Here is a 26,979-nt window from a genome sequence, read left to right on the forward strand (position 1 = left end):
CAGAGACCTTCCCAGTGCCAGGAACAGCCACGCTGAGCCCCAACACCCAACACTTCCAACACACAGATCACACCAGTTCCTGCCCTGGCCTTGCACAGCCTCATCTCCAAATGTTACCCACTTCTCCCCTCTGGGAACAATACCTGGAGGCTCCTTCCACAACCTCATTCCTCTGAGAAACTTTCTGTTTCTGGCTTCCCCTCCCACTGTACTTCCAACCAACTTGAGGTCCTTTGATCTTGACCTTATTTTGGTACTAATTATTTTGCATCTTTGATATTTATCCATTACTCCTTCCCTCTAAGGTACTCGTTGGAATAGAAATCACAACTTCTTTCTTTCAACTTTCCTCCTGCTTAATGAAGCTCCTCCGATCTTTAGTTCCTTCCCCTTGCTCCCCTAACATCCTATGGACACAGAATGGCAGGATAATCTGGGCAGGAAGGGACTCATCCAGAGCAGAGTCAGCTACAAGGCCAGAGGGCTACTCAGGGATTTGCAGTCAGATCCCAAATATCCCCATGGATGGAGACTACGCAGCTCTTGGACAACCCATTTGAACACATGACTGTCCTCTCGGTGCAGAATTTCCTCCTAAATCCAGTCAGAACCTCTCCTGCTTCAATGTCTCCTCCTCTCCCACCATCACAATGGCAAATTGAAGTGCCTGCTGTCATTTAAGATCACAAATATCCATGGAAATACTCCAGCAAAACTGCTTCTCTGTGTCTACTGCAAACATCTTCCCGACAGAACAAACCACCTCAGTGGCGCTGCACACCAGCAGGTTACAATCAACCCCAGAACCCACCAACTCTCCTTTGTCTCTCCTAGACCCCCCTGCCCTCTGCCCCAGCCCAGCCCAGTGCCCAGGACAGCCCTGCACTGCCTGACACACACTGTGCTGTGACACTCCACCATCAGTGCGTCTGGAGCGATAGTTAATTCCCCCTGGGAGGCCCTCGAGGCCACAGCAATGGCACCAAGGCCTCCTGTGAGTGCCACACTTGCTAATTTTGCAGGTAAATACTTTGTTTTTACAGCTAAATGGCTGATAAGGCCATTAACCAGGATCCTCTAAACCCTGGTCTCTGAGGCATCTTTCCTTCCTGAAAATCTCCTTGGCATAACCCATTAAATGTTCACAATTACCTCCGATTCTTATCTCTCTCAATATGCACATTAAGGCAATTCTTTCCCCAGCCTGGAAGAGGGTCCTGATTCTCCTCCCTTTGCCAGGTGAGCCCCCTGAGCTCTGTTTTCACCTTCCCTCTTTGCTCCATAAACCACCATTGTACAATGACCACAGTGGCAACTGAAAGCACCAGTGAGAATGTTCCTGCAGGACTAAACTCCTGCCATTTTTAACATAAACCTCAAATATGCCTTAATTTAACCCCCTTACAAGCACTATTCACTTCCTGGACAAGACAGGCTTTGTGCATTCTGGTGTGTGCAGGTGCTCCTTTGAGGCTGAATAAGCTTTATTTAAGATGGTTTTATTACTCAGTGGCAATGAAATTACAGTTGATTTTCCAGGTCATCTTAAACGCCACTAAAACCTTTATTTCATCATAGTCCTGTGTGTTTTTAAAATATACATTTTAACCTAGGCTATAATTTTGTCCTAAAGAGTAATTTTCTCTTATTCTACAATTATTGGCAATTTGCAATGCTTAAAAGCTTCTACTGTGGAGGAGGAGCCTTTGCTTTGGCCAACACACAACCACAAAACAATAATGATGGATTACAAAAGGCACTCCAAATACAGGCCTTAATTAGTATTAATTCAGAGACCTGTTTATAAATACAGCAGCAGGTCCCAGAGTGCTGGCACACCTCCTGCAGCAGAACACAACCAGAAAATACCCTTCCATCTGCAAGCCCACAACCTTTCCATTACTGAGCTGCTCTTTTCCTCTCCAAATTATCAGTTACCCACTCCTAAACCTGCATTTCCTTAACCTTTTAGAACCTTTTTGGAACACATTACCATGGGAGCCAATTCAGTCTTTCAATTTACATGAGAAACACAATTAAAACTACTGTAAAAAAATAACTTTTTAAAAAAGTTGGTGCCTTTTCTCTCAATGGTTTGTATTTCCCAAACACTTCAATCAACAAGATGAAGCAAGATGCACTGACAGTCAGAATCCCAGAGTGGTTTGGGCTGGGAGGGACCTTAAAGCCCATTCAGTCCCACCCCCTGCCATGGGCAGGGACACCTCTCACTATCCCAGGTTGCTCCAAGCCCTGTCCAGCCTGGCCTTGGGCACTCCCAGGGAAGGAAGGGACACTCCTAAAGAGGGAGCAGCCCCCTCTCCTCACCCACACACTGCAGGGTAATCAGTTGGAGACATCCCCCCATCTTATGGCAAATGAATGCAATGATAAATGACACTTTGGGGTTTTGATATTAAAGACAATTTTTGGTGTTTGTACACACATTAATCACTCTGTGTCAGCACACATACATTATGTATCGATTCTGGACACCAAAGGAAAATACCACTGACCCAGCAGAACAAAGGTTAATAAACTCAGTTTAGGAGGGATGATTTTCCTTTTGGAATGTTCTCTAAACACAGGCAGGAGAACACACAAGCAACGGTGCAACTCTCACAGCACACAAGGGGAATTGGATGCATCACAGACTCCACATTTTCTGCCAGGACAATGCAAATGGGAAGGAGTGGGGGAAGCCAACTCTGTGCTTATTTTCTCCTTCCTTTTGTCTCTCCCCTCCCCTCATCAAAGCCCACAGCAATGGTAGGAATGTGAATGAACAATCTATTAATGCAAATGCGGTGCATTCAATCAGCATTCCCAGTCTAAGCCTTACGGAGATTTGTGGCCCATTGTCTCCATTTCTGAAAAAGATGTGCCTAGAAGAGCAATAATTCCCATGCTCCTGGAAAACACAGATGGTTAAAATTCTGGCTGCCGTCAATGGAGCCAGTATTTCATCTCCTGGAGTTTGCACTAGTGGAGGAATTCACTGCCCTGATGCCAGCCCAGCTCAGCAGCCCCTCTCTGACTGTGGCCAGTGCCAATCATTTCCAAGGAGAGTGAAAGAAAAAACTCTTCCAATAATCAACAACTACTAAATAACTCCCTCACATGACTGTTGTAGCCAAGCTCAGGGCCCTTCCTGCCTTCCCTCTGAACACTCAGCAGCCACTGGAAATGCTCCATCGTATTTAACAGATGCTACTGCCAAACACACATTTAATTCCTTTTGGATGCTACTACCCTTTTGGGATCCATCCTGCCAAACCAACACTGCCAAGGAGAAGGAAGAGAAGAGCACAACCTCCTCATCCTTAGGGAACAGAAGGCTGCAGAGGAATCCCCCTTTCCCTGTGGACCTTTCCTATGTGGTCACAAGGCTTTCCATCATGTGAGTCTCCTCTATTGCTCCTGCACAGACTGGGATTTAAGAGAACACTTTGTATAAGCACTAAACAGCTCTAAACACACACTCATTACATGTACAGCTTCCCTAAGCTGCTTTCAGACTTTTTGGTGACATCTTGATGTGCTCAGCTAACATTTTCTCTGTTATTCCCCTGATTATTTCTAATGCAATATGGAAAAAGCAAAGCACGGGAGCAGCTGACAGGTTTCCCAAAATTCTCTCCTCCTGTCTACCAGCTGTGAAAATCCCCTGTTGCCCAGTGTTACTCTCACACTTTCTCATCTCCCACCACTGCCACCCTGCAGCTCCCACCTCAGCTGGGCTGGGAGTGACCCCACAAATCCCTCACAATCCTAAAACACTTCCATTTCTCCCCATTCCTCTCTGCCTAAGCAAATTTGAGTGGATGACAAATCCAGAGCTGTAGCTCCTTTATCCAAACAGCCTCTGGGGAAGTGTGAGGATTTCAGGCCCCCAGGAGAACAGAAACATGATTCCCCATTGTCAGGATGGCTCCAACATCTGTTACCCCTCAGCAACGCAGCGGATCACAAAGATGCTGCAGATTTTGTTAGTGCATCAGCTTCTCACCCCAACCCTGTTAAAAAATTAATAAGTCCAGCCATCTGTGGCTACTTCATTAAATTATCACAGCTCCTTCTCCCAGCATTATTCAGCATCATTTGCTGGAGCAGCAGAGGTGTGAAACGGCCTAAAATACACTTCTGTTAATAGGACATATTTCATGATTCTCACCAGCAAATGGATTAGACTTTGTAATTGCAAACCACTCCTGGAGAACATGAGTCCAGCACTACCTGACTCAGGGTACAGCCAGATGCTGCCAGTCCTTTCCACAAACACCAACCAGCACATCATTCTCCCCCCTTGCTTAGGGAATCTAGACAGGAGAGAACAAAACCTGGTCCAAAATCTGGGCAGGAGACATGGGCCAGGAGTATTCAAGACAAGGGGCAGGAGTATTCAAGACAAGGGGCAGGAGTATTCAAGACAAGGGGCAGGAGTATTCAAGACAAGGGGCAGGAGTATTCCCACATGGACTATAACAGGGAGAAAGGAAAACCTACCAAAGGCCCTTGTTGGCTGAACAAAAGCAGGAAGTTTAGGGAATATAAAATGTGAATGAGAAAGTTCAGGACAAAAGCAGAATCCTGAATTTGCTACACTCAGCCTTCACAGCACCAACACCACAGCACGTGCTGATTTACAAAGTTGTCCCCTGGCCAGGATGAAGGAGGAGAGGAAAAGGGAGAGGACTCACCAGCATCACACACTGACGTGTACCTGTACATGTACAATAATGCACAGAGGGACCTCGTGGGACCCCAGAGCTGGTGTGAAGCAGCAACTTGAGCTCCACATCTCCCAAAGTCCCTTCCAAGCTCAATTCTCCAGTGACACAATGAGATGGGGAAGCTACACAGAAAACTATGGATAGACACAGCAAAACACTGCACAGAATATTGTGCAAAGAGGAGCAGAATTAAACCTGCCAAAACAAGGTTTTCTAACAGGGAAACTTACAGCAAAATTGATCATGCCCTGGAGCACCAGGTTGGACTGCAAGAGTTTGAGGTTCTGCTCAGCCCCTCCCAGACTTGAGCTCTGCCACAGACCCACAAACTAAAAGCAAAACTAAGACAGAGCCACAGAATCAATGGGTTGGGTTGGGAGGGACCTTAAAGCCCATCCAGTCCCACCCCCTCCCGTGGGCAGGGACACCTCCCACTATCCCAGGTTGTTTCAAGCCCTGTCCAACCTGGCCTTGGACACTTCCAGGGATGGGGCAGCCACAGCTTCTCTGCCCAACCTGTGCCTGGGCCTGCCCAAAATCCTCCCAAAATCTACTAAACATTCAAAAATTGTAGAGGGTGTTTGGAACAGGAAAACACATCAGGACATTCTGACGTTCTACCTGAGAAAAACCATCAAATGCAAATTCCAGTCAGGTGGTACCAAGAAAACATCACAAAATTATTCCAGGAATGAAATGGGAGCAAGAAAAACAACTGAAGGAAGATCTTCAAGAATAGGGAGGTCACTGATGCCAACCACAACCACGAGAAAAGTGGCAGGGGATGATGAGGTGGGGGTTGTCAGTCCACAGCACATGGTCAGGCTCCAGGAATGGTGCAGGAACACAGACAAAATAGCTCTGCCAGTGGAGGAGGTGACACAGTGCCATTAACTGGAGACAAGACCTCCTGTTAGAGAGGCCAACCAGAAAAGCTCCAGTGCAGCAGGAAAAGCTGCAGTGCCCACAGTGGATCTGAACTCCACAGGCACTGAGAAACACACTCAGAAATTATGATGCCACAAAAGATGAACTCAGGGCATGCAAACCATGGAGTCATTTCTTTGCTGCTGCTGAAGATCATTCTAATAGTGAGGCCAGTGAAGAAAGCCCTGTGGGATTTCAGGAGAAGCCCTGAAGATCAGGCACACAGATTGCCTCATCATTTAAGGAACTTCAGGTCTTCATCAATAGACTGCCTAAAAATAAAAACCCTACAGGCTCACAATTACTCTTTTTAAAACAAAATTGAGAGCCACAACAAAAGAAGAGCAAGATCCGAGTGTTGTGGTGAAAGAAAAGAGCTTGACAGGTTAAATAATTTTAGGCCCAGGCAAGGCTATCAATTACGGAAGCTCATGTGAACAAGCTATTCAGAGAAGATTAATGCACAGAGAGGACTGTCAGGATAAATTTATCAAGGAACTGGAAGAAAGGAAAGATCTGAAAAACTTTTGCAGGCAACTCTATAGACAGTGACAAAGACAGCTGGTACCTGACAACAGGCATTTAGAGACAGGAAATAACCTCAACAATTTCACTGAGAAATACTCAGAATGCGTGAAGAGCAAAGAAACCCCACAAAAATGGAGTGCTTGAAGGCTGACAGGAGACATAAACACAAAGGAGACAACTTCTATAGACACAAACATGTAGCTGAAATAGATGTCTGAGACAACAAGGGTGCGTGGCAGAATAAAGGAGAAACACTAAAAGGCGTAGAGGGAGCAAATCATTTAACAGAACTGCTGTTCAGTGCCAGGGATGGGGACAGGAACTGCTCAGGTGGCACTGCCACACCTCTGATCTCCAACCAGCTGCTGCCAGTGGAGCTCAGCACAGCAGGGAGGGCTCTGCAAAGTCTCCTCCATGGCAAAGCCTTTCCTCGCTCAGTTTTTAATCTGTCCAGTTTAAGAGCAGATTTGATGGTGCTTTTAAGCCAGGACTGACTTCAGAGGCTGTTGGAGAAGAAGCAACACCTTTCCAGAAAGCTGTAAATTATCCACAGACATTTCCCTGTGCTCCCCCCAAAACAGGGTTACAAATGCAAATGAAGAGGGGTTGGAGAGGGTTAATAATTTTTAACATCTTTATTTCTTGTGTATTTATGCGAAGGGCGAGACACATTCCACACCTTCAGGGATGTTACCACGAACCAACCTCACTGAAATCAACCAGAACAAGTTACATAACTTAATTTTTCCTTACGAAAAATAATTTTCCTTTATGAAAATTGTTTGAATTACCTTAAATAATTATTCAATTATTCAAGACTTCCTCTTGAATTTTTATTATGGAAATAGAAAGAATTAATGAGATACATACTTCTGCCTTGATGCTTCTTACCCTTCCTGCCTTTGTGTCCCCTTCACTTGGGTAGGGGGGATACTACAGGTTCTTCTCATTTTCATAGAATCATAGAAAGGATTGGGTTGGAAAAGACCTCTGAGATCTTCAAGTCCAACCCTTGGGCCAACTCCAGGACCTTTACCAGATCATGGCACTCAGTGCCACGGCCAAGCTCAGTTGAAAAACCTCCAGGGATGGGGAATCCACCCCCTCTCTGGGCAGCCCATTCCAATGCCTGAGCACTCTCTCTGCTAAGTTTTTTCTGATCTCCAATTTCAATTTCCCCTGGCAGAGCTTGAGCCCCCCTTGTCCTATTGCTGACTGTTTTCAAACACAATATTCAGTTCATCAAAGCCTGAACAACATCAGCATAAAGACCTTCACTTTGACACTCAGCAAAGCTGGAACATGTTGCTGGATCCTGGGCTGGGACAGGGAGAGAATGAAGAACAGGCTGCAGATGGAACCACCACCTGCCTGACAGGCTGGGATTTCGGGAGCAACCTCTGCACAGACCTGTCAAGCAAAACCCCAAAAGGGATTGCTGGTGCTGACATGGAGAGATAAATAAGGGAAAACATAAGTTTGAGTGATAATATTAACAGAGGAGGAAAGTTCAGCCAAGTTTCCTGTTTAGGGAGTTGATGCCCCATCAACATTGTACTCATGTCCCACCACCCAGAGCCATCACCAGCACCTGCCACCAGCCCAGGGGCTTCCAGAGACTTGGCAGCAAAGCTCCTCTCCCCACAGATCAACTCTCTTGCCTCCCATGTGCTCCAAAGCAGAGGTCAGGATCTAAATGCACACGGCAGAAGCTTCCACTGCTGCTGATTTACAGTAAGTTTGGATTATTTTAACTAAGTTAACACAAGGACAACTCTGCTGCCCAGATGCACACAGGATCCTCTCTTTGCTCATTACAAGACTTGAATTTCAGTCTAGAAAATGCCCATTAGTTTGTTTTTATTCTGAGCACTACTATTACATCACTAATAAAGCAGAAAGCTCAGCCATGAGTGCTCCCCTCTCCCTGTGTCCCCTCTGCTGTGGCTTCAGCAGAGGATTTGTCACCCTCCACCAAGCACAAATAAGCCTTAACTGGCTCACTGACCCACAGAATTAGGGACAGGGATAGTATTAGTCAGAATAGGCTGTTTGATTTTGTTTGATATCAGGTGTAGTAAACTTTAAATACAAAAGCTTAAGAAAATCTCCATTTTTTAAATAGAAACTAGTTTTAATCCCATTCAACTGGTAGAGTCTCTCCACCTTGGCTGCAACTCTGTCATTAGATATCAGTGAGGAGTTTCAAAACAAGCAGGTCACATTCCCCTGCTGGGGGTGTCCTGCAGGATCCCAGTGATCCACTCAGCTCAAGACAGTCCTGCAGTCGTTGGAAGGGGCAGGAGCTCTGAATTAAGTCAGAGCTCCATGTTCTGCTCTCAGGAGCTGGGGGAGAGAACACAGCACTCTAAAAACCAGGATAAATTGACTGGAGAGACAAGGTGGAGAGACAAGGATGTGAAACCAGGCTCAAGGAATGACAGGATGCAATTCCTGGTGTGCACCGCACGGAAATAAGGGATATGGACCAGCTGCTGCCCGAGGGGGAACAGACCCCGGGTCAGAGCAACCCTCCAGAGCCAGAGAAGTGTCTGTGCTGGTGCCCTGCTGATCCCTCCAACACTTTCAGATTATTGTAGGGAACAGATTCAGTTTGTTGTATTTCTGCCAATTCACTACAAAAGTGCTGCACAAGTCCCAAGGCCTCTCCTGCCATACCCCATAAATAGAACTGAACTGAACCAAATTCTGAAAGAAAAACTGCACCCTGAGCCTTCAGCAGCATTTGGGAGGGGCACAGGGGTTCTTCCAGAGCAGAGTAAAACACCACCAGTGATTCGTTTGGTGTTTCTTTGGGGGTTGTGGGAAAGGCAGAAGAAAGGACACAGCTGATATACCAGAGGTCTCTCCCAGGCAAACCTGCCCAGGCTGCACTCCCAGAAAGTGAGGCCTCAGTATCACCAACTAATTACCTCAATCACTTTGGCTCTCACCCCCTGAGATTATGGAGTTGCTATTCAACAAAAGAATAAGTGAATGGCCAGGTCTACTAATGCATTTTTCCTAAGCTGGGACTGAAAATCTGTACCAGGTCTGAAACTGGACCTTTGCCTTCAGCCCAAGCACTAACACGGAGCAGTTCAGAGGCTCACAGAGACTTTTTTCCTCCTTTAACTGGACAAATGTGGATTTTAAGAATTGAGAATGACATCAGGTAGAACATTTATTACCTTAAATGTCTAAACTCTCACATTTTCAGTAACAGCTGACAGAACCTGCACAAACTGCATTTGTGGTAAAACCACCTTTCCCATTTGCCTGTCACAAAGAAATGCATTTTGATCTGAGCCAATTGAGGAGAAATGCAGATGGTTTTTTGGAGAAAAATGTATTTTTGCAAGGAAAATTTATCACCCATGCCACTTACTGGTTAAGTGCTCTTAAGTGCCCTCCTCTGAAGCACCTCTGCTCTTTGGGTTTTTCCAATTCCAAGGTACAGAATGTTCTTTATTCATGAAGATCTGCTCAGGAGTATTTTCCCTCCCCTGCTCTTACAGGAAATGTGCAATATTGAGTAAAAATGTGCTGTTATTTCTCACCTAATCACATCTCCAAGGAGCTGGGACAGTTTGTCTCCCCTTCAGGGATGGCACAGACACAGAGCCCAGCAAGAAATAAAACACTGTTCAGTTGTGAACATTCAAAGTTTGGCAGCCACGACCCTCCTGTGACTGTGCTGGGCAAGCTCTACCTTTAACTGCAAGCCCAGATCCATCCAGGCCATGCTCTCTCCCACCAGCTGTGCTCAGGAATGTCCTGGATAATCATTTCTTGGCCACAGCTTTACCTACTGTGTGTCATCCAAAGACTGTAATGGACAGAGAATGACTTATCTCTACCTGCCCTCCTCATTTACAGCATCCTGGCACATTATAAAAAGCAACACTCTGATTAAATGTAGTGGAGAGAAAGTCTTTATGAGCCCACTGAGAAAAAGGCAAGTGTGGAGATCTTCTGGAGACAGAGTAATGAGCTGCAATAGCAGCGGGGTTGGGCACGGGCATCTCCTGGCTCAGAACTCAATTAACTTCTCCAAGCCACATGGAATTCCAAGCCCACCCAGGCCTCCTGGAATTCCAGGGACAGCTCTTCCAGTCAGCACTCTGGAAGCCCAAAGCTGGACACGTGCAAATGAGCCTGGAAAAGGCCATGCAGGCAGCTAAAAACCAGGGCAACTCCTCAGGGGGAGCCCATTCCCTACAGGTGATGTGTGGACACTGAGGAGATCCCACCAGCCCAGGGGCTGGGCCCTCCCTCCTGCAGGGGCTGTGCTGGCCATAGAATGGATTGGGTTGGAAAAGACCTCCAAGATCATCAAGTCCAACCCTTGCTCCAACTCCAGTCCCTTTACCAGATCATGGCACTCAGTGCCACGGCCAATCTCAGTTTCAAAACCTCCAGGGATGGGGAATCCACCCCCTCTCTGGGCAGCCCATTCCAATGCCTGAGCACTCTCTCTGCAAAGAAGTTTTTTCTCATCTCCAACTTCAATTTCCCCTGGCAGAGCTTGAGCCCATCGTGCCCCCTTGTCCTATTGCTGAGTGCCTGGGAGAAGAGACCAACCCCCACCTGGCCAGAACTTCCCTTCAGGCAGTTCCAGACAGTGCTGAGGTCACCTCTGAGCCTCCTCTTCTCCAGGCTAAACACCCCCAGCTCCCTCAGCCTCTCCCCACAGCACTTGTGCTCCAGTCCCTTCTCCAGCCTTGTTGCTCTTCTCTGGCCCCGCTCCAGCCCCTCAATCTCTTTCCTGAACACACTGAGCTCAGAGCCTTGAGCTCACACACACAAACACACTACAAGGGTCTCAAACAAACCATTTGAGACTTGACCCTACAGGGCAGGAGCACTTTGTAACAGAGGTGATTGGCCTGGACTTTTTCTAAAACTCATTACAAAATTCAGGTTTGAAAAGAAAATTTCTATGAATATTTAAAGGAGAAGTAAAAATATGAGGAGATTATTTAGCTGAGGTAGGGGAAAAAAAAGTTTTAAGTTATCTCCAAGTGCTTTTAGAATTCAACTTGAGGTCAGGACCAAGGCAGGGACAGCTGCCTCCCCACAGCCCACAAAGGATCCTCTCTTTGCTCATTACAAGACTTGAATTTCAAAAAATTCAAGCTCAAAGCCAAAAATTGCCCAATGCAAAGACAAGTGGAAGAAGAGGAAGAAAACTGATTGGATTGACTTGGGGAAAAAAAGATGGCAAGAGGTGAAATAAGTAATTTAGTGCTCAGTTAAATGGATACACAGAGCTGATGAATCTGTATGAATAAACTCAGTGCCCCTGTAATGCTTCTAAACTTTTAGATCCTTGTGTATCTGTTCTCTCAATAAAAGCTTCAGGAAAGGTTCAACCAAACCAAAGCAAATAGTGCCTGTGGGAAGATCATCTCAGGAAAGGTTTTCTGCTGGCATTACTGTACTTTTTATCAAAATACACATGAATTTGTTTTTCTCAAGATGAATTACAGACACAGTTGCCCAAAACTTTGCAAATCTATTTTTAATCTGTGTTTTGCAAGAGCTATTCCAACCCCTCACCCTTCTTAGGATCTAACTGGCACTTAAGTATCAAAGACAGATTTGCATTTCAAAAGCCAATTAAGAAAACATACTGTACCAAGGCACTGATTAAAGTGCTGTGGCTTTACATAAATTAGGCAATTCCTTTGACTTTCCCTGGTTCAAATCCATCATCACAATGGGGAAATCCTACACATTACAGGGACTGTCTGACCACCCCAGCCTGTCCCTGCACTGCCCTGCTGATGCCAACCTCACCCTTCATCTGCTGGAAGGAACCCAACTGTGGAATTCTGCACTTAGTGGGGAGGAGATACAGGTCCCCTGAAACTGCTGATCACTGAAGACAACTAACACATTCCCTGCTGTTTGCAGCTCCTAAAAAATCACAGATTTACTCCTGCAAGTCTGGTAGAACAGCAAACCCCTCACAACCAAGGGGCAGCAGCACCCAAATTCAAGTTACACACTAATTCAAGTTACACACTAATTCAAGTGCTGAATTCAATGTTCTTCACAATACAATATTTTATCACAGCTCTGACTGGTTTTTTAGATCTAAAGAAGGCAAAGATCACTTTTTTTAGGAGTTTCAGTTGCCACAGAAACTCTGATTCTCACCTCTCCAAAGCCCCAAAGGGTAAAGGTTTGTCATGGAGTATCACACATAGAAAAGGTTCTTAAAAGCTCCTTGTTGCCCTGCCCTGTGCCTGCCCTGCCAAGACACCTCCTTAGCACTGTCAGGTCAGACACCAAGGCAGTCTGTGTGTCACAACTCCTCCAGTCCATCTGAGCATCCACAGGTGTGTCTGGGGCTGAGCTTTGCCCACAGTGGGTCCCTAAGCCCCTCTGTCACCTCACAGCCCCTGTGCCATCAGCCACCCTCCAGCAAGGGAAGAGCTCCAGTTTCCAACATCCAAACCTTTTGGATCCATCAAATTAGAATATCTAGACAGTCCCTTCAACAATTTGAGCAGCTTATCCCAGGGCAGCAGCCTCAGTCCTGCAGGACTCGGGCATTGCTCAGCTCAGGGAAAACAGTGCAGTTCTGAGCCTAAAAACTCCAGCCCTGTATCCCTTCACTTAAATGATGGAACACAACGTGGTTTTACTGGATTTCCCTTGCCCTGGCCCACATGACTCCCCAGAACTGCCATTTTCAGGCAGTGAAGTTATTCAGTGAGTAAGAGGCTGTTAAAAAGTGCAACCCACATTTCATACAATGCCCTTTCCAAGGAATCAGGTGCATCAGCCCCACCCAAACACCACAGCAACCAACATACCAGAAGAGGGGAATTACCTCCCTCCCACTGGAATTTTGAGGCCGAGGAGAGGACCTTACCATGAGAACTATCCCCACACTCACCACAGCCCAAAGCTTCCAATTAAAACAACAAGGGTGGGAAGGAATATTAAAAACCACTGTTGAAACTGAGGGATTCAAACGAGGACAAGGAAACCAAAACAATTAAACCAGAATTTAAATATTCCATCACTTATTCCCAAGCCTTCAGCAACCAAACCACCTTTCCCCCCAAGGACAGGATTAAACTCAGGGCAGTCTGGCACAGCTCTTGGCATTTCCCTGGGTCGGTAAATAGGAATTCACAGCCCTCACACCCCACACCTGTCAGAGCTTTGGGAGCAGCAGGAGGAGGTTGCACAGCCAGAGGATGCTCAGGGGCAGGTTTCTGATGGACAGGATGGCACAAGGCAATGCAGAACATGTGTCATGAGCACTTCCTCTAGTTGTGAACAATAAAAGTACAGTTTTTATTGCAGGGAACTGATCAATAATCTTATAATGCAGCTGTCAGGCCAATAGGAGTCAAAGGGACAACCAGTTGTGTGGTAAAGATCCATGTTGCCCTGGGTTAGACTAGATGGGTTCTGTTCTCCAGCAAAGACTTTTTGAAAACAAAACTCACCAGCACTGCAGTGCTGTTTGTTGGGGGGGTTTCTTAAAGCACTAAAAGGCTCTTGGGTTTTTTTCAAGTACTAGAAGGCTCTTGAAAATTCCACCATTTCAGAAACAATCAATTAAAATAGTACCTTCTACACAGATAGTGTAAAATGGAACTGGAAATTTGGAAGGCCTTTTGGCTTACCTTCATTTTTAACCCCATTAACCCCATCTAATGATCATATAGAGCAGAGTGATGGCAGAGGCAGGAGGCTGAAGGAGCTCATGTGGAAAGCAGCAGAATTAATCCTGACAGCAGCAATGCAGGGAGGGGGGAACTGCTGGGAGATGGGTGTGAGAACTGCTTTTATTGCCCACATTGCCAAGGAGCTCAGAAACATACTCCTCATTTAGAGACTCAAAGTCACTCCTTTAAGGTATAAAACCCTCATTTTTCTGTTTCTGACACTGCTGATGCTTCCCAACAATGCTACAAGCCACATTAATGGAAACAACATCAGAATCTCAACGATGGGAAGCAGCAGCTCTGGGAGATGTCGGAGCCCCAGTCAGGAAGAATTCATTACCTCAAGACATTTATTAAGCAAAGAAAAAAAACTGTTTGAAAAAGGCTGGCAAACATCATTAGAGAAACAAAGGAAAACTGCTTCATAGGCTTTTTGTCTTAGTTACAGCACCTTAGTTTACCTTTTTTTCCCTTTTTGGTTGGATTTTGAAGTCTCACTCTTCCTGGGTAATTACAAGTTCCGCTGTTACAAGGCACACAGTCTGACACTCCCAAGCCCTGAGATACAAGCTAATGACCCAAAACCAGATCACTTTCCCCAGTCATAACCTTTATTTTCATGTGCAAACTTCACTCCCTGACTGCTTTCTATCCCCTAAAGAAAAGCCATTACCAGTCAAGTCTAAAGGTTACTCAGAACACCAAGGCTGAGGTTATGACTTGGCCTTTTTAATGGAAAACTTTAAGCATTTAGTTGGTACTTTTCCAACTTCCTTGCTCACAGTTGATACTCAAGGAACAGAACAATACAACCCCCCAACTCTCCTTCCTCTACCTGTCTCCCAGTCCTGTCAGGAGCTTCCCAAAGATTAGCTCAGTTGGTTAAACCTGGTTGTAGTGACACCAAGGTCATGGGTTCAATCCCCTGTGTGGACCACTGACTTAAGAGTTGGACTCGATGATCCTTGTGGGTCCCTTCCAGCTCAGAACAGTCTATGAGTCTGTGACTTGTGTTATCTGCTTCTTATGAATACATAATTTCCAGTATTATTCTCAGATTGCTAAGAACTGCAGCAGATACCAAAAAAAGAAACTGAAAAAAGTTACTTTAAGTTTGTTTATACATAAAGAAAGCAAAACTCTGCCTTTCCCCCTCTTCTAAGCTGTGGTAAACCTTCATTTTGGTTACAGACACTTGACAGTTTTCTTAATCCAATTCTCTCTTTCCTGATGTTCAGCACCTCCTGAGAAACACCCCACAAGGAGCTGCTTTGATGAACAGAAAACACCCCAACTTCCAGCTCCTGAGATGCACAATCCCAGTTTCCCTGACACCTGATCATAGAACAGAATCATAGAATGGATTGGGTTGGAAAACACCTCCGAGATCATCAAGTCCAACCCTTGGGCCAACTCCAGTCCCTTTACCAGATCATGGCACTCAGTGCCACGGCCAAGCTCACCTTAAAAACCTCCAGGGATGGGGAATCCACCCCCTCTCTGGGCAGCCCATTCCTCTCTGCAAAGAAGGTTTTTGAAATGAAACCCCCCTTTCCTCTGCTGGGAAGCCCCTCCCTCCTTCCCAAGGGCAGATCCCCCTTCCCCACGCCCTGGGTGCTGCCGGCCAAGCCGAGCCTTACCTGCCACGGTGAGCTTGGCCGTCCTGCTGACGATGGTGCCCAGGCTGTCCACGGTGGCCACGCACTGGTAGTGCCCCTCGTCGGGTTTGTTGTGCTTGGAGTGCACCACGCTGTGGATGAGCAGGGAGCCGTCGGGCAGCAGCTGCCGCCGGTCGTCCGACTCCAGGTTGAGGAAGGTGCCGTCCTTCCTCCACTCGATCCTCGGGGCCGTGTCGCAGCGGGCAGAGCAGTTCAGCAGCGCCGGCGCTCCCCGCACCGCCAGCACGTCCGCAGGCTCCACCGCGAAATAGAAGGGAGTGAAGGTTCTCACCAGGGACCCTGGGGACACAGAGCACACCACGCCAGTTACGGTGATGCAGGAAGGGGTTTGGATTGTTGGTTTACACTTTTTATAGATTTTAGGAACACAGTAACTCAGCAAAGTAGGTCTAGTGTGTTAATATTTCCAGCAGCTTGAGTTTAGTGTCTTTCTATCACTACCCCTGTCCCAGAACAGTGAGCTCAAATTCCTTGGCTGCTTAGGCTTTTTTCAAGGTAGAAGGTTGAAGAATATCAAAAGGAGACAAACACAGGGCAACAGAGGGCAGAGAGACCCAGAAGTCACATTGGAAGTCACATTGGAAGAACCCCAGGAGCCCAAGGAAGAGGAGGAGTGATGAAGAGGAGGTCTATTTGACCCCAGCCTCAAATCCTGAGGGGGTGGGAAAAAGTTGAACTGGAGATGTGTAAAGTAATGATTGGATAAATCATACTATAAAAGCCATGGAAATTAGAGCTTGCCCACACACATGTCAATGTATTCCTGGGTGAGCCTGGGTGCTCATTAAAGTCACTACCCTCTTATCTCCTACCAAAATTTGGCTTGGAGTCTTTCTTACAGACTTTTCAGGTGACACCGGGTTAGCTCCCCATGTTTTCCAGCACAACACGCACCCCCCAGGAACCCACAGGGAGCACAAGAGCCATCACTGCTCCCCAATTCCTCTCCCTTGATGCAGGAAGGATTTTTACTTTTTGATTTTTTCATTTTTATAGATTTTAGAAGTAACTGTAGTAAAAGGCAAATTTAGTGTGTTAATATTTCTAACAGCTTCAGTTCAATGTATCAGTAGCTCAAATTCTTTTAGTTGTTTAGACTCTCTTCAAGGTAGAAAGCTGAAGAATATCAGAAAGTTCTGCAGAATGAGACAAACATGAGCCACCAAACTTGGGTCTAAGAACACTGGAAAAGCTCCAAGAGCCCTGTGTGTGCTGAGGAGGAAGAGAATGATGAAGACAGAGGGTCCCACTGACCCCTGACTCAAACCCTGAGCTGTGAGCAGGGGCAGGACAGGGCTGGACTGAGAGATGTGTGAACTGGGCACTAGGTGGGCCATATTGTAAAAACCACAGAAATCAGTGTTCAGTGTGTGTCAATATGTATTCCTGTGGGCCCTGGGCCTGATATTAAAGGACTTTCCCTTTTCATCTTATCCCACACTAACTTGGCTCAGTCCTGCTTTGCTGGGGACTCTCAGGGCATCACCCTGGATATACTGAAACAGCTTGGGCTGTGTGACAGTTCCCTCTGCTTTGACTGGTTACATAACAATAAAAGACTCGCACATTCCAAGGAATTCTCATCCCTGTAAGATACTTCCCTGCTCACATGGCACCTCCATGTACCCTTGAGGTTTGCCCTCAGCCTTCCTGGGGTGGGTGCCACTCACAGCAGGGCAGTTGTTTGGTTTGTGTAACAAAGATTAGGAATCAGCAGGAATAATCCAGGCCTCAAGAGAAAGATTCTCCAGTTCTGAGCTTAACACATCTTGAAAGTGCCATAAAGCATTTTTTTACCTCCATTCTAGTCCAGGATAAACATGATTACTTTTCCATTTTAACTATTCCCAAAAGAGTTCTGTAATTAACATCTACTTTGCATTAAGAAGTGAATTTTAATTACTGTCTTTCTGGTGTATTTGGTCAAGCAGAAAGATTGGCTGTCAATATCACTTTGACTTGTCGTAACTTAATCATCCAGAGAAGAGACAAGACAAATTCTTCCAGGGAAGAACAGTTTTCCACATCAGCACAACACTGGGCAGAGAGAAGATGAAGTCTTGGATGTTAAAGCCAAGCTTAGAAATAACACCCTCCTGCACTCCTCCCAAACCATTTCATCTTTCACAATATGGCTGATAAACAAATGCTGAAGTCTATTACGGCCACAGGAAAGACAACTGGGCATTTAATAATAAGATTTGTTTCAGGAAATCACAGAATAAATCTGGTTTTTGAGAAAAAGTACAAGCATGAAGGCGACCTTGCCTCGCAAACAAAGCCTGTCCTGAAGTGCTGCAGCTCCTTCAAACCCTTGGCTGTTTGTGGATTTACCTTCTAAAATGACCTTAATTAACAAATTGATATGATTCCCTCATCACTGAACTACACAGTCTCTGGTCCCCAAAGAGCATCCAGCTGCCCTGAGAGGGACTCCAGCCTTCCTGCACTTCCTCAGCCTATTGTCCCTGCCACTCAGAATTCAAGGAACTTGGAGATAAGGCAGGAGTGGTGAGAAAGAAACAACAGATAAATTATGCTTTTGTAGCTGATACCATTCAAATGCTCCTCAAAGAGGAAATGAGGGAAAACAGTCTGGAAAGAGTGACATTTTCCTAGGGACAGTGTCAGCCTTGGACTGGAGACCTGCGAGGTTGGAATCCTTGAGACTGTCTTTTCTGAGGATGCTAAAAAAAAGCCCCAAAACCCCCCAAAACTCCAAATATGCACAATAAGACATCCAAACCAAACTATAAAATTTCCAGGAGCTGCTCACATTACTCTGGTTTGTACAATCACACCTGTGCTGGATGTTCTCTCTTCTCACTATCTGCAATCCTGAGTTTCAGTTCTCACACACCAACCAAATGACAGAGAAATAAGTTATGGGCAGCAAGAAAATCTTTAACCTGTTTGTCACTGTAATATCTCCCAGTGGCCCAGAAATCTAAAGGTTTTTTTTTAAATTAAAGGTTCACCTCTGCAGTCCCTGAGTTTTCCACTCAAGCTATCAACCTTTTTTCCCCTTGATTACAAGATTCTGTAAACTGCTCCAATACAGACCCAGATCCCTATGAGAACAAAATACACTCTTGGGAGTTCTGTTTTCCTCTGGCTTTCCAAATGAAACCCAGGAAGCCTTTGAAGGGGCAGTGCCAGCTTTCTGGCTGCACAAGTGGGAAGAAGCTTCCTTTTGTTATCCTGGCAGTTTCTGAAGACACGAGCACTCCAGCCCCAGCCTTACATGGCTGAGGTGTGTCCTCCAACACTGCCTGACAAGAGCTCTTCAGGAATTCTCGTGCTTAGGAAGTAACTTCAGAACAAACTACTCTGATCTCAGTTCTGCCGAGTCCACATGAACCACCTCACCGTGTGTCCCGAGGTTTCCCTACCTCCAGTGCCACAGATCCAACACTAACCCACTGTTCCCCCCAGAGCTATCCCACAGAGATGTTCTCCTGACAACCAGCATCAGCTGCATTCCAAGAAAAGGACTTCAACACCACATCTGCAAAGGGAACCACATCCCATCTTACAAGGACCAAATGCAATAACCATCCACGAAGAAAAAGGGAAGCACAAGTATCATTTCAGAAGCCCCTTTACCAAACAGGATGATAAATTAGGGCAGCCAAACCCATATCCAACAAAATTACCTGACTTCAGATTAGCAGCACACCAGGGTTGGGTTTGGAAGGAGTCAAACAGGGCTGGGATGAAAAAAGATTTACTGCTCCTTGTTGAGGAAAGATGTGGCAACAAGGAGATGACCCCTGTGCTTCTAAGTTGGAATCCAAAGCAATTAAGAGTATGGATATGACACCCCTGACACGTGACAAAATCCAGCTGGACCTGCAGGAACTATTCAGGAGCCCTTTTCATGTACTGCACACCAAGGATAAAAGCTCCAAGGTCTCTTCCTGCAGGATTGCCCTTTTTAAATGCTTTCCACCAGAATGTAATTAACATTCCCAATGGCCCCTGTAATCCCAAAAACACTGTCATGCCCTTCCTAACCCAGATCCACACAGAAAGCTGCCACAGGAATGAGCCAAAGTACTTTAACTGAGATGTTCCCCACACTACCCCCTGCAGGCTCCAACAGGAGCTCCCAAGGAACCTGCTCTGTGGGTTTGTTCACACATTCACTGCTAAGGAGCACGTTGTCTATTGTGGCAAATTGCCACATGTGCAATCTCTAAATAAAATGTAAATATTTCCAGCGTGGTGGGGTTTTTTCCCCAGACAACACTGGAGACATTCTGCACTCCCCAACAAGCAGAATTTGTCTGTGGTATTACAATATTCCACAGCAGAACCAGTGTTTACACAAAGGTATGTTTTCTGCTTAATATTAATTTTTCCCTTATAGGGGATAGAGAATTAATTAGACTAAATTAAACTACATGTAATGGCAAAATACACCAGCCAACCAAACATCCTTGGGATTTGCCTTTTAATAAAACACCTCCAAAGCCCAGCCATGGGGGGTGGGAGTTCACCATACTCAAAAACCAAGGTCACATTTCTAAACTGTATTCTCTGAACACCATTTCATTTCCTTCTTTACAAAGGCTCTGCAAGCCACACATTATACAAGATGAAAATTACATTGCACTTAAACATCAAGAAAAAAGGGGAGAAGTGTAAGAGCTACCCCTGACTGCAGAGGTACAGCATAAATCCTGCTGTACTCCCATAATTCCAGCTCCAGGCTGACAGTGGAACCTGCAAGAGCAAGTGATGTAACATTATAAGATAAGTAATGCCTTGTATAAATCTCGGCTTCCCCAGACTTAGTAGATTCCTTTCTCCTTCAGCACAAGCAGATTTCCTCCTTGCATGATTTAAGACACTATAACAGTTATTCATCAGAAGGAATAACTTATCTCTGCCCCAGTGTCATTAGGAATTGTGGGCTTGGAATGCTGTTTGGGAGCGCTGTGGTGCCTCAGTCCTCCCAGCCCAGCAGGGAAGGGGCTGTTCTGAGATGCCCAGGGGACAGAGATCCTTGTATGATGCTTGGAAGGAATCCCTCCCTGGGAGGGTGGGCAGGCCCTGGCACGGGTTGGGCAGAGAAGCTGTGGCTGCCCCATCCCTGGGAGTGTCCAAGGCCAGGCTGGACAGGGCTGAGAGCGACCTGGGACAGTGGAAGGTGTCCCTGACCATGGCAAGGGGTGGAACTGGGTGATCTTTAAGCTCCTTTCCAACCCAAACCAGTCTGATTGCCTGATGTTACCCAGTTGAGAAGGTCTTCAACATCATGTGCCAACAAAAGCACAAAAATCAGAACAGTCATCACAATTATGGCAATTACCATAACCTACAAAGAGATAATATGTTTCAAAACTTTGCCTTAGTAACTCAAGAGCATCCCTGCCTTGCAGACCATCCAGGAAACAAAGCACCAAGTCAAGCACAGCAAACTACCTTGCAACGTGGCTTTTACAGCTTTGCTTATACTTCCAGTTACCTTCCACTTATTAAATAACAAATTACTGTTGGCTTAATCTTAACTGCCCTTCCTGATGGACCTCAGGCACAAAATTATGTTTTTAAAAAAATCAGCCCATTAAAAAAAGTGTGCAGAAATAGAACTAGAAAGTCTCCAATAGCTCCCAGTGTGTCTGCAGTAAATCACTGAAAGGAAGCCCCGCTGCATGTACTGCAGCCACTCCCTCTGTAAGTGATACCATCTCCTCATATATTATTAAATAATGGCAAGAAAAACAAGATAATGATCAACAGCCAAATCCAAACACAGATTGTAATCTCCACTATCAGGTGTCTTTGAGATGCATTTATCTGGTGTTGGGTTCCACCTCTCCAACACCTCGAGGGGGTTGGACATTTCCACCTTGGAAGCGACTCCACTAATCAGTGTTGCTGCTGAGCTGTCCCAGGTCCTGTGCAAGGGCTGCCTTCGGCCACCAAGCTCTGAGTCACAGCCCTTGGGCCCCTTCACTGAGGGGCTGCACCTCCACCAGGGCTGGAAAACCGATGGGAAAAGGCAGCACCAGCTCCTGCTGCCGCAGAGCCCCTGAAGGACTCGCTGGAACCACTTCTCCCAAAGCAAATGCCCACCAAGGAGATGCTCCCCAAGTCCTGTCCAGATTCCCACTCAAAGGGTTTGCTTCTCACAAGGATTTTTTTCACCTACCTCAAACCTGCACCCCACAAAAAAAGGAAACAAAACTGCCTACTGGCTGTGCTTCAAAACCAGGTCCTGGGGCACCTTTTTGTTCCTCCTGGTGTACAAGGAAAAAAAAAATCCTTTGTCACCACAGACCAAAAATGTGGATTTCTTTCAGGTTGTTTAAAAATATCCTTGGGTTTTATAGAACTCACATCTGGGAACTGCATCCCACAAACCTCTCACCTTCTGCAAGGAACATCCTTTCAAGGCCATTTTGCTTTTAAAAATCAAAGGAAACAAATCAGACCATCTCATGCCATATGTTTGAGTTAAGCCAATGCAGGAACCTCTCTGAACATCCTAACTGCAAAATTCCTTCTCATAACCATTCCAGGAGGAGGGTTTAAAAGATTTTATCCACCTTTTTCTTTTCTTTTCTTTTTTTTTGTGTGTGTGGAATTATCAAAGATATTTCTGTCACTTCAAGAAACTGTCACTTTTTAATACCAGCAATGCTCCCTTCAAAAGCCACCTCAGTCCCAGGGGACCAGACTCAATTATTTATTTAATTTTTAATTCTTCCAGTGACCACATTCATTACTTTACCCATCTGGGCTAAGAAAATATCCTCCAGCATTTCTCCACAAGCTGACTAGAGGGCACTGTAAAGACACCTACAAAAGGGAGAAAGTGTCTTTCTGTTCCTCCCCATGAACAATAGCACTTTGACTTTTTCCCAGAAATAGCTCCCAGATGTTGGCTGCTGACAATGCTACAGTTGTTACAGCAGGTGAAGAGGAATTCCCATCTTTTCCTGGAGTAATGGATTTCCTCTCCTGGAGTTCCAGTCTTCTGAGCACTCAGGCACAGAATCTCCCTCTTCAGATACGGGAGACAAAGAGTGGGTTTCGAAGGGTTAGGAAGAAACAGCAAACCCATTGGTGAGGTTTAAAAGACAACACCAAGAGTTCCCTCCATCCTGCCCTGCTCACACTTGGAACCCTTGGGATCCCTCCATCCTGCCCTGCTCACACTTGGAACCCTTGGGATCCCTCCATCCTGCCCTGCTCACACTTGGAACCCTTGGGATCCCTCCATCCTGCCCTGCTCACACTTGGAACCCTTGGGATCCCTCCATCCTGCCCTGCTCACACTTGGAACCCTTGGGATCCCTCCATCCTGCCCTGCTCACACTTGGAACCCTTGGGATCCCTCCATCCTGCCCTGCCCACACCCTGCATCCCTTGGGATCCCTCCATCCTGCCCTGCCCACACCCTGCATCCCTTGGGATCCCTCCATCCTGCCCTGCCCACACCCTGCATCCCTTGGGATCCCTCCATCCTGCCCTGCCCACACCCTGCATCCCTTGGGATCCCTCCATCCTGCCCTGCCCACACCCTGCATCCCTTGGGATCCCTCCATCCTGCCCTGCCCACACCCTGCATCCCTTGGGATCCCTCCATCCTGCCCTGCCCACACCCTACCTGGGCTCCACTCACCCAACTCCCCCGTGGCTCTGGGTGCTCTGACCCCAGGAACTGGTTCCCCCAACCCTCACAAGGCTTTGGCTCCCTGTGGACACTCCCTGCTGGTTTGCAAACCAAGCCCAGATAACCAGGGAGCAGATTCCTGGCCTCAGACAGGGTGGGGTTTTTTGTGAGACTGGTACTTCAAAAATGGTTTAGAATATAAATAATGGAAAAAAAACCCCACACATCACCAAGAGAATTATTTGCTGAAGCCAATTACTCAAATATTTCCCAAATGTAAACACACTCCAGCATCCAAGGGCTGTGCATGGAGGGTAAAGCAACTCTTCAAATGCCAACGAGGTCATGGGGCACCCAACAGAACAAACTCAGCTGAAGGTGCAGTTTGGTGAGACAAGAGCTGCTCTCAGGGAATGATCTCCTTCCCCCAGGCCACCTCCTCAATGCACAGCTCCAAGGATGGAGATGCCAAGGGATGCCACGGAGGAGTGGGAAGGGCAGGGGGATGCTGTTAGAAAGTGTGTGACAGGGGCTCCAACCACAGACAACAACCAAAACAGGCCCACAGGAAGAAACATTGGGAGGAGGGAAAAGCTCCTTGGTTTCTATGAGAAGCTTAAAGAGACAAAAAGGAATGAACATGAAAAAAAGGATGTGAGAATCAAGTGGGAAGTTGCTAAACATCATTTCAGTGTCTTTCTGAAGACAGAGACCTGTCACGCTTCATGAAAGAGGAAAAAACTCCTCAGAAACACCTTTAATGTTGGATCAAGGGAGGAATATCTGAGAGGACCTGGGAACAGCAGAACAGCCACATCGCAGCAGAGCCAAAGGAATTCCTGTCCCTCAGCCCAGAGTGCTGTCCTGTCCCTCCCAGCAGCCCAAACTCCAGCAAACCTCCCCAAACTCAGCCCTGCCACCTGCCTGGCAACCCAGGGATGCCCCAGGCACAGGAGGGGTTTGTTCCCAACAGCCCTGCGAGGAAAAGAACCAGCAGCCTGTGCTGGCACCTCGGAGCTGCCCTGGAGGGCACAGGGCCAGGAGATGCAACCTGAGGGTCCCTAATCCAGGGGGCTGATGTGGTAAATTCTGCACACTCAGCACAGCTAATTGTAGAGCCCCTTTCCCTCTCTGGTTTCCTACCCAGCCACTGTCCAACCACATCATTGATCCACAATATATAAAAATATAATAACCTGAGCAATGTGGTAATGAGGATTTTATTGATCTCCCAGGAAGTGAAGAAATGGGAACAGCAGGAAGGTAAGGAAAAGATGCACATATGCACTACTATACACACAGCACAATGCTACCAAGAATCACATTTTAAAGCCTATTTCCACTGATTTTTCCACCCCACAGAATTCAGTATTTGTGGCAGTGTTCATTACATGGTGTCATGGTTTAACCCCACAGGTAAACTGAGCTGCAATAAGGACCAAGTCCCCACAAATTTAAGTCATTACACCACTCTTGTAAACATGAGCTGGCCAACCAGGGACCTCAAAATTGAGATTTTCTTTTCTTAGCAGAAACACCCAGAGCAGCACGACAGGCACATCAGTCACAGCCAAGCACAGATGCAGCAGGTGCCCTCAGGTGACACAGAAATCTGGCCAATTCCAGCCACACCAGCACAGACAATAACTGGGGAACTCTGAGGAAATCAGAGGCAACCAGCAGCCTCACCAGTTTGTTTGGATTCCCACTGAGCAGAAGGTTGCTGAGTGTGTGTGAGGAGCCCAAACTCAAAGCTGGGGAGTGTGAAGATAAACCCTCAGAGATGCCCAAGGTGGTCAGTGAAGGAGTTGCCTTTCAGTGAAATCCCTGGATTTCAGTCAAACCCCAGGAACGTGCCCCATGTCCAGCACACACCACTCTGGGGTTTCAGGCCTTCTCCTTAGTTTTGATTTATATTTCCATGATTTATATTTTCATTTTCAGATATGAACTTCATCCATACCATAACTTGGATAACAGTTACATTATATATTTACACACATGTTCACACTGACCTCCATAACCAGTTACCTTTCAAACCTCTGTAATTTTTAAGACAGGATTTAAAAACTGTAAAGCCCACCAAAAACATCAGCTAGAAGCATCTTATCAGCATCATCAATTCATCAGCCATAAGAAAAATAATACCTAATATGGGTTACAAATCCAGGACGTTACTGCACCAGAGTTTAGCTCCAGAACTGGTAAAAATGCAGATATATTTGCAGATCCAGAAATTAAAGTTTGATATCCAGATCAGGTATTAAAAAGACAAGGATAAATAGTCATAAATGAGCAACATTTGAGCTGTGGCTGAGAATAAGCAAAGAAACAACATCCCAGACAGGTGCCCACCAGGAAAGGAGCTGCAGCAGGAACTCAAACACATGTCACTGAGCCAACAGCTCCTTCAAGTTACTGTTTGTTACTCTGAGCAGTGGGTAAAGCTCCCCATTGGTGCCATCTCAACAATAAACCCGTTTCACAAATTTCAAACTTTTTTTTCATCCTCTGCATTGTGAATCCTGCAAACATTTAATGCCCTTTACCCAGTTTGGCTGGAGATGGCCAGCAACACCCAGCATGTGCCACGGGTTTGGAACTGGCTCTGCCAGGCCCAGCACTCCCTTCCCAAGGGATTATCTGCAAATCTGACCGACCCTTCATCATTGCATGATCTGCAATAAAACCCAAAATATCCCCAAGTTTTATTTCCTGCAACTTAATTATTTCAAGTGCAGTGAATGTGCACATGGGGCAGAGCGAATTACTGGAATTTTTTTCTTATTTTTGTATATGAAATCAAGCAGCCATTCTTCAGGAAGGGAACTGCAGCCCATTAACAGCATATTTGTATTCAAAACAGATCTATAAGAAACCCTAATTGCACTAATCCGTTATTGTAACTTTGCACTGGTGTTATTTTACCCAGCTGACGTTTTTCCATGACAAATTCCTACTAAGCTGGTACTGAGTTCTTTGTAAGCCAAGGAAAGCTCCAAGAACAGGAGCAAAGGCCTCGGTTTAACTCCTGATTCCCGAGATCTCCTTTTTCCCAAGGTGGTGCACAGTTAACTCCCAGGAAAAGGGGCGAAGGGGATCCCCAGGATAAACTGACATTCCTGCACCATCCCAGAAAGCACTGGAGTTGTCTAACCAGGATGGAGGATCCAGCCCCTGGGACACCAATGGGGCATTAATGCCATCACCTGATCTCAGCTGAAAGGGCAGTAAACCAGACCCAAAGCCCAGCCTGAAAAGCCTCACACAGATTCCTGTCTCTTCCCAAACCAACACCACGGGTTGCTGAGGCAATGTCTGATCACAGGCAGCACTTTCATCTCCCTATTCCCTGCCCTCACCTCCCCAATTCCCAGGCTCCACTGGAGCTTTGATTGGTGCAGCTTTTGTCAGGATGGAATAAAAGCCCAACTCTGACTTTGCAAATATATTAGCAAAAACATTTGCAAGTATTAGCTTTGCAAATGTTTTATAGATGTGCAGCAAAAAGATTTATCTGTTCATTTATAACACAGATTATTTCAAAGTGGGAAAGTGTTTCAAAAGAACTTACATAAGAGTGGAAATACAAATATCGCATATATTAAATAAATTATCATAGAGATATGGGTATTACATGAGTTACTAAGACAGAAATGCTTAAGAAAAGCAAATTTGTAGGTCATTATTAGAAGGAATTTGCTTATACTCTTTTTATCCTGACTTCTCCATAACTGTAAAAGTTCTCAGCTCAGTCTCACTAAACACATAAACCTCCTGAACACTAATTT

General features: G+C 46.0%; 1 protein-coding gene across 7 annotated transcripts in view; it reads right to left on the bottom strand.

Annotated features, from left to right (window-relative positions):
• Positions 1-26,979, bottom strand: part of NEO1 (neogenin 1) — a 173,686-nt gene that overhangs the window by 102,894 nt on the left and 43,813 nt on the right. For all 7 annotated transcript variants that reach the window (XM_071568983.1, XM_071568985.1, XM_071568982.1 and 4 more), the window contains exon 2: positions 15,523-15,840. In XM_071568983.1, coding sequence (XP_071425084.1) covers positions 15,523-15,840 — 318 coding nt within the window. The remainder of the gene's footprint in view (positions 1-15,522; positions 15,841-26,979) is intronic.

The sequence above is a fragment of the Pithys albifrons genome, chromosome 13 (assembly GCF_047495875.1).
Source record: "Pithys albifrons albifrons isolate INPA30051 chromosome 13, PitAlb_v1, whole genome shotgun sequence".
Lineage (NCBI taxonomy): Eukaryota > Metazoa > Chordata > Aves > Passeriformes > Thamnophilidae > Pithys > Pithys albifrons.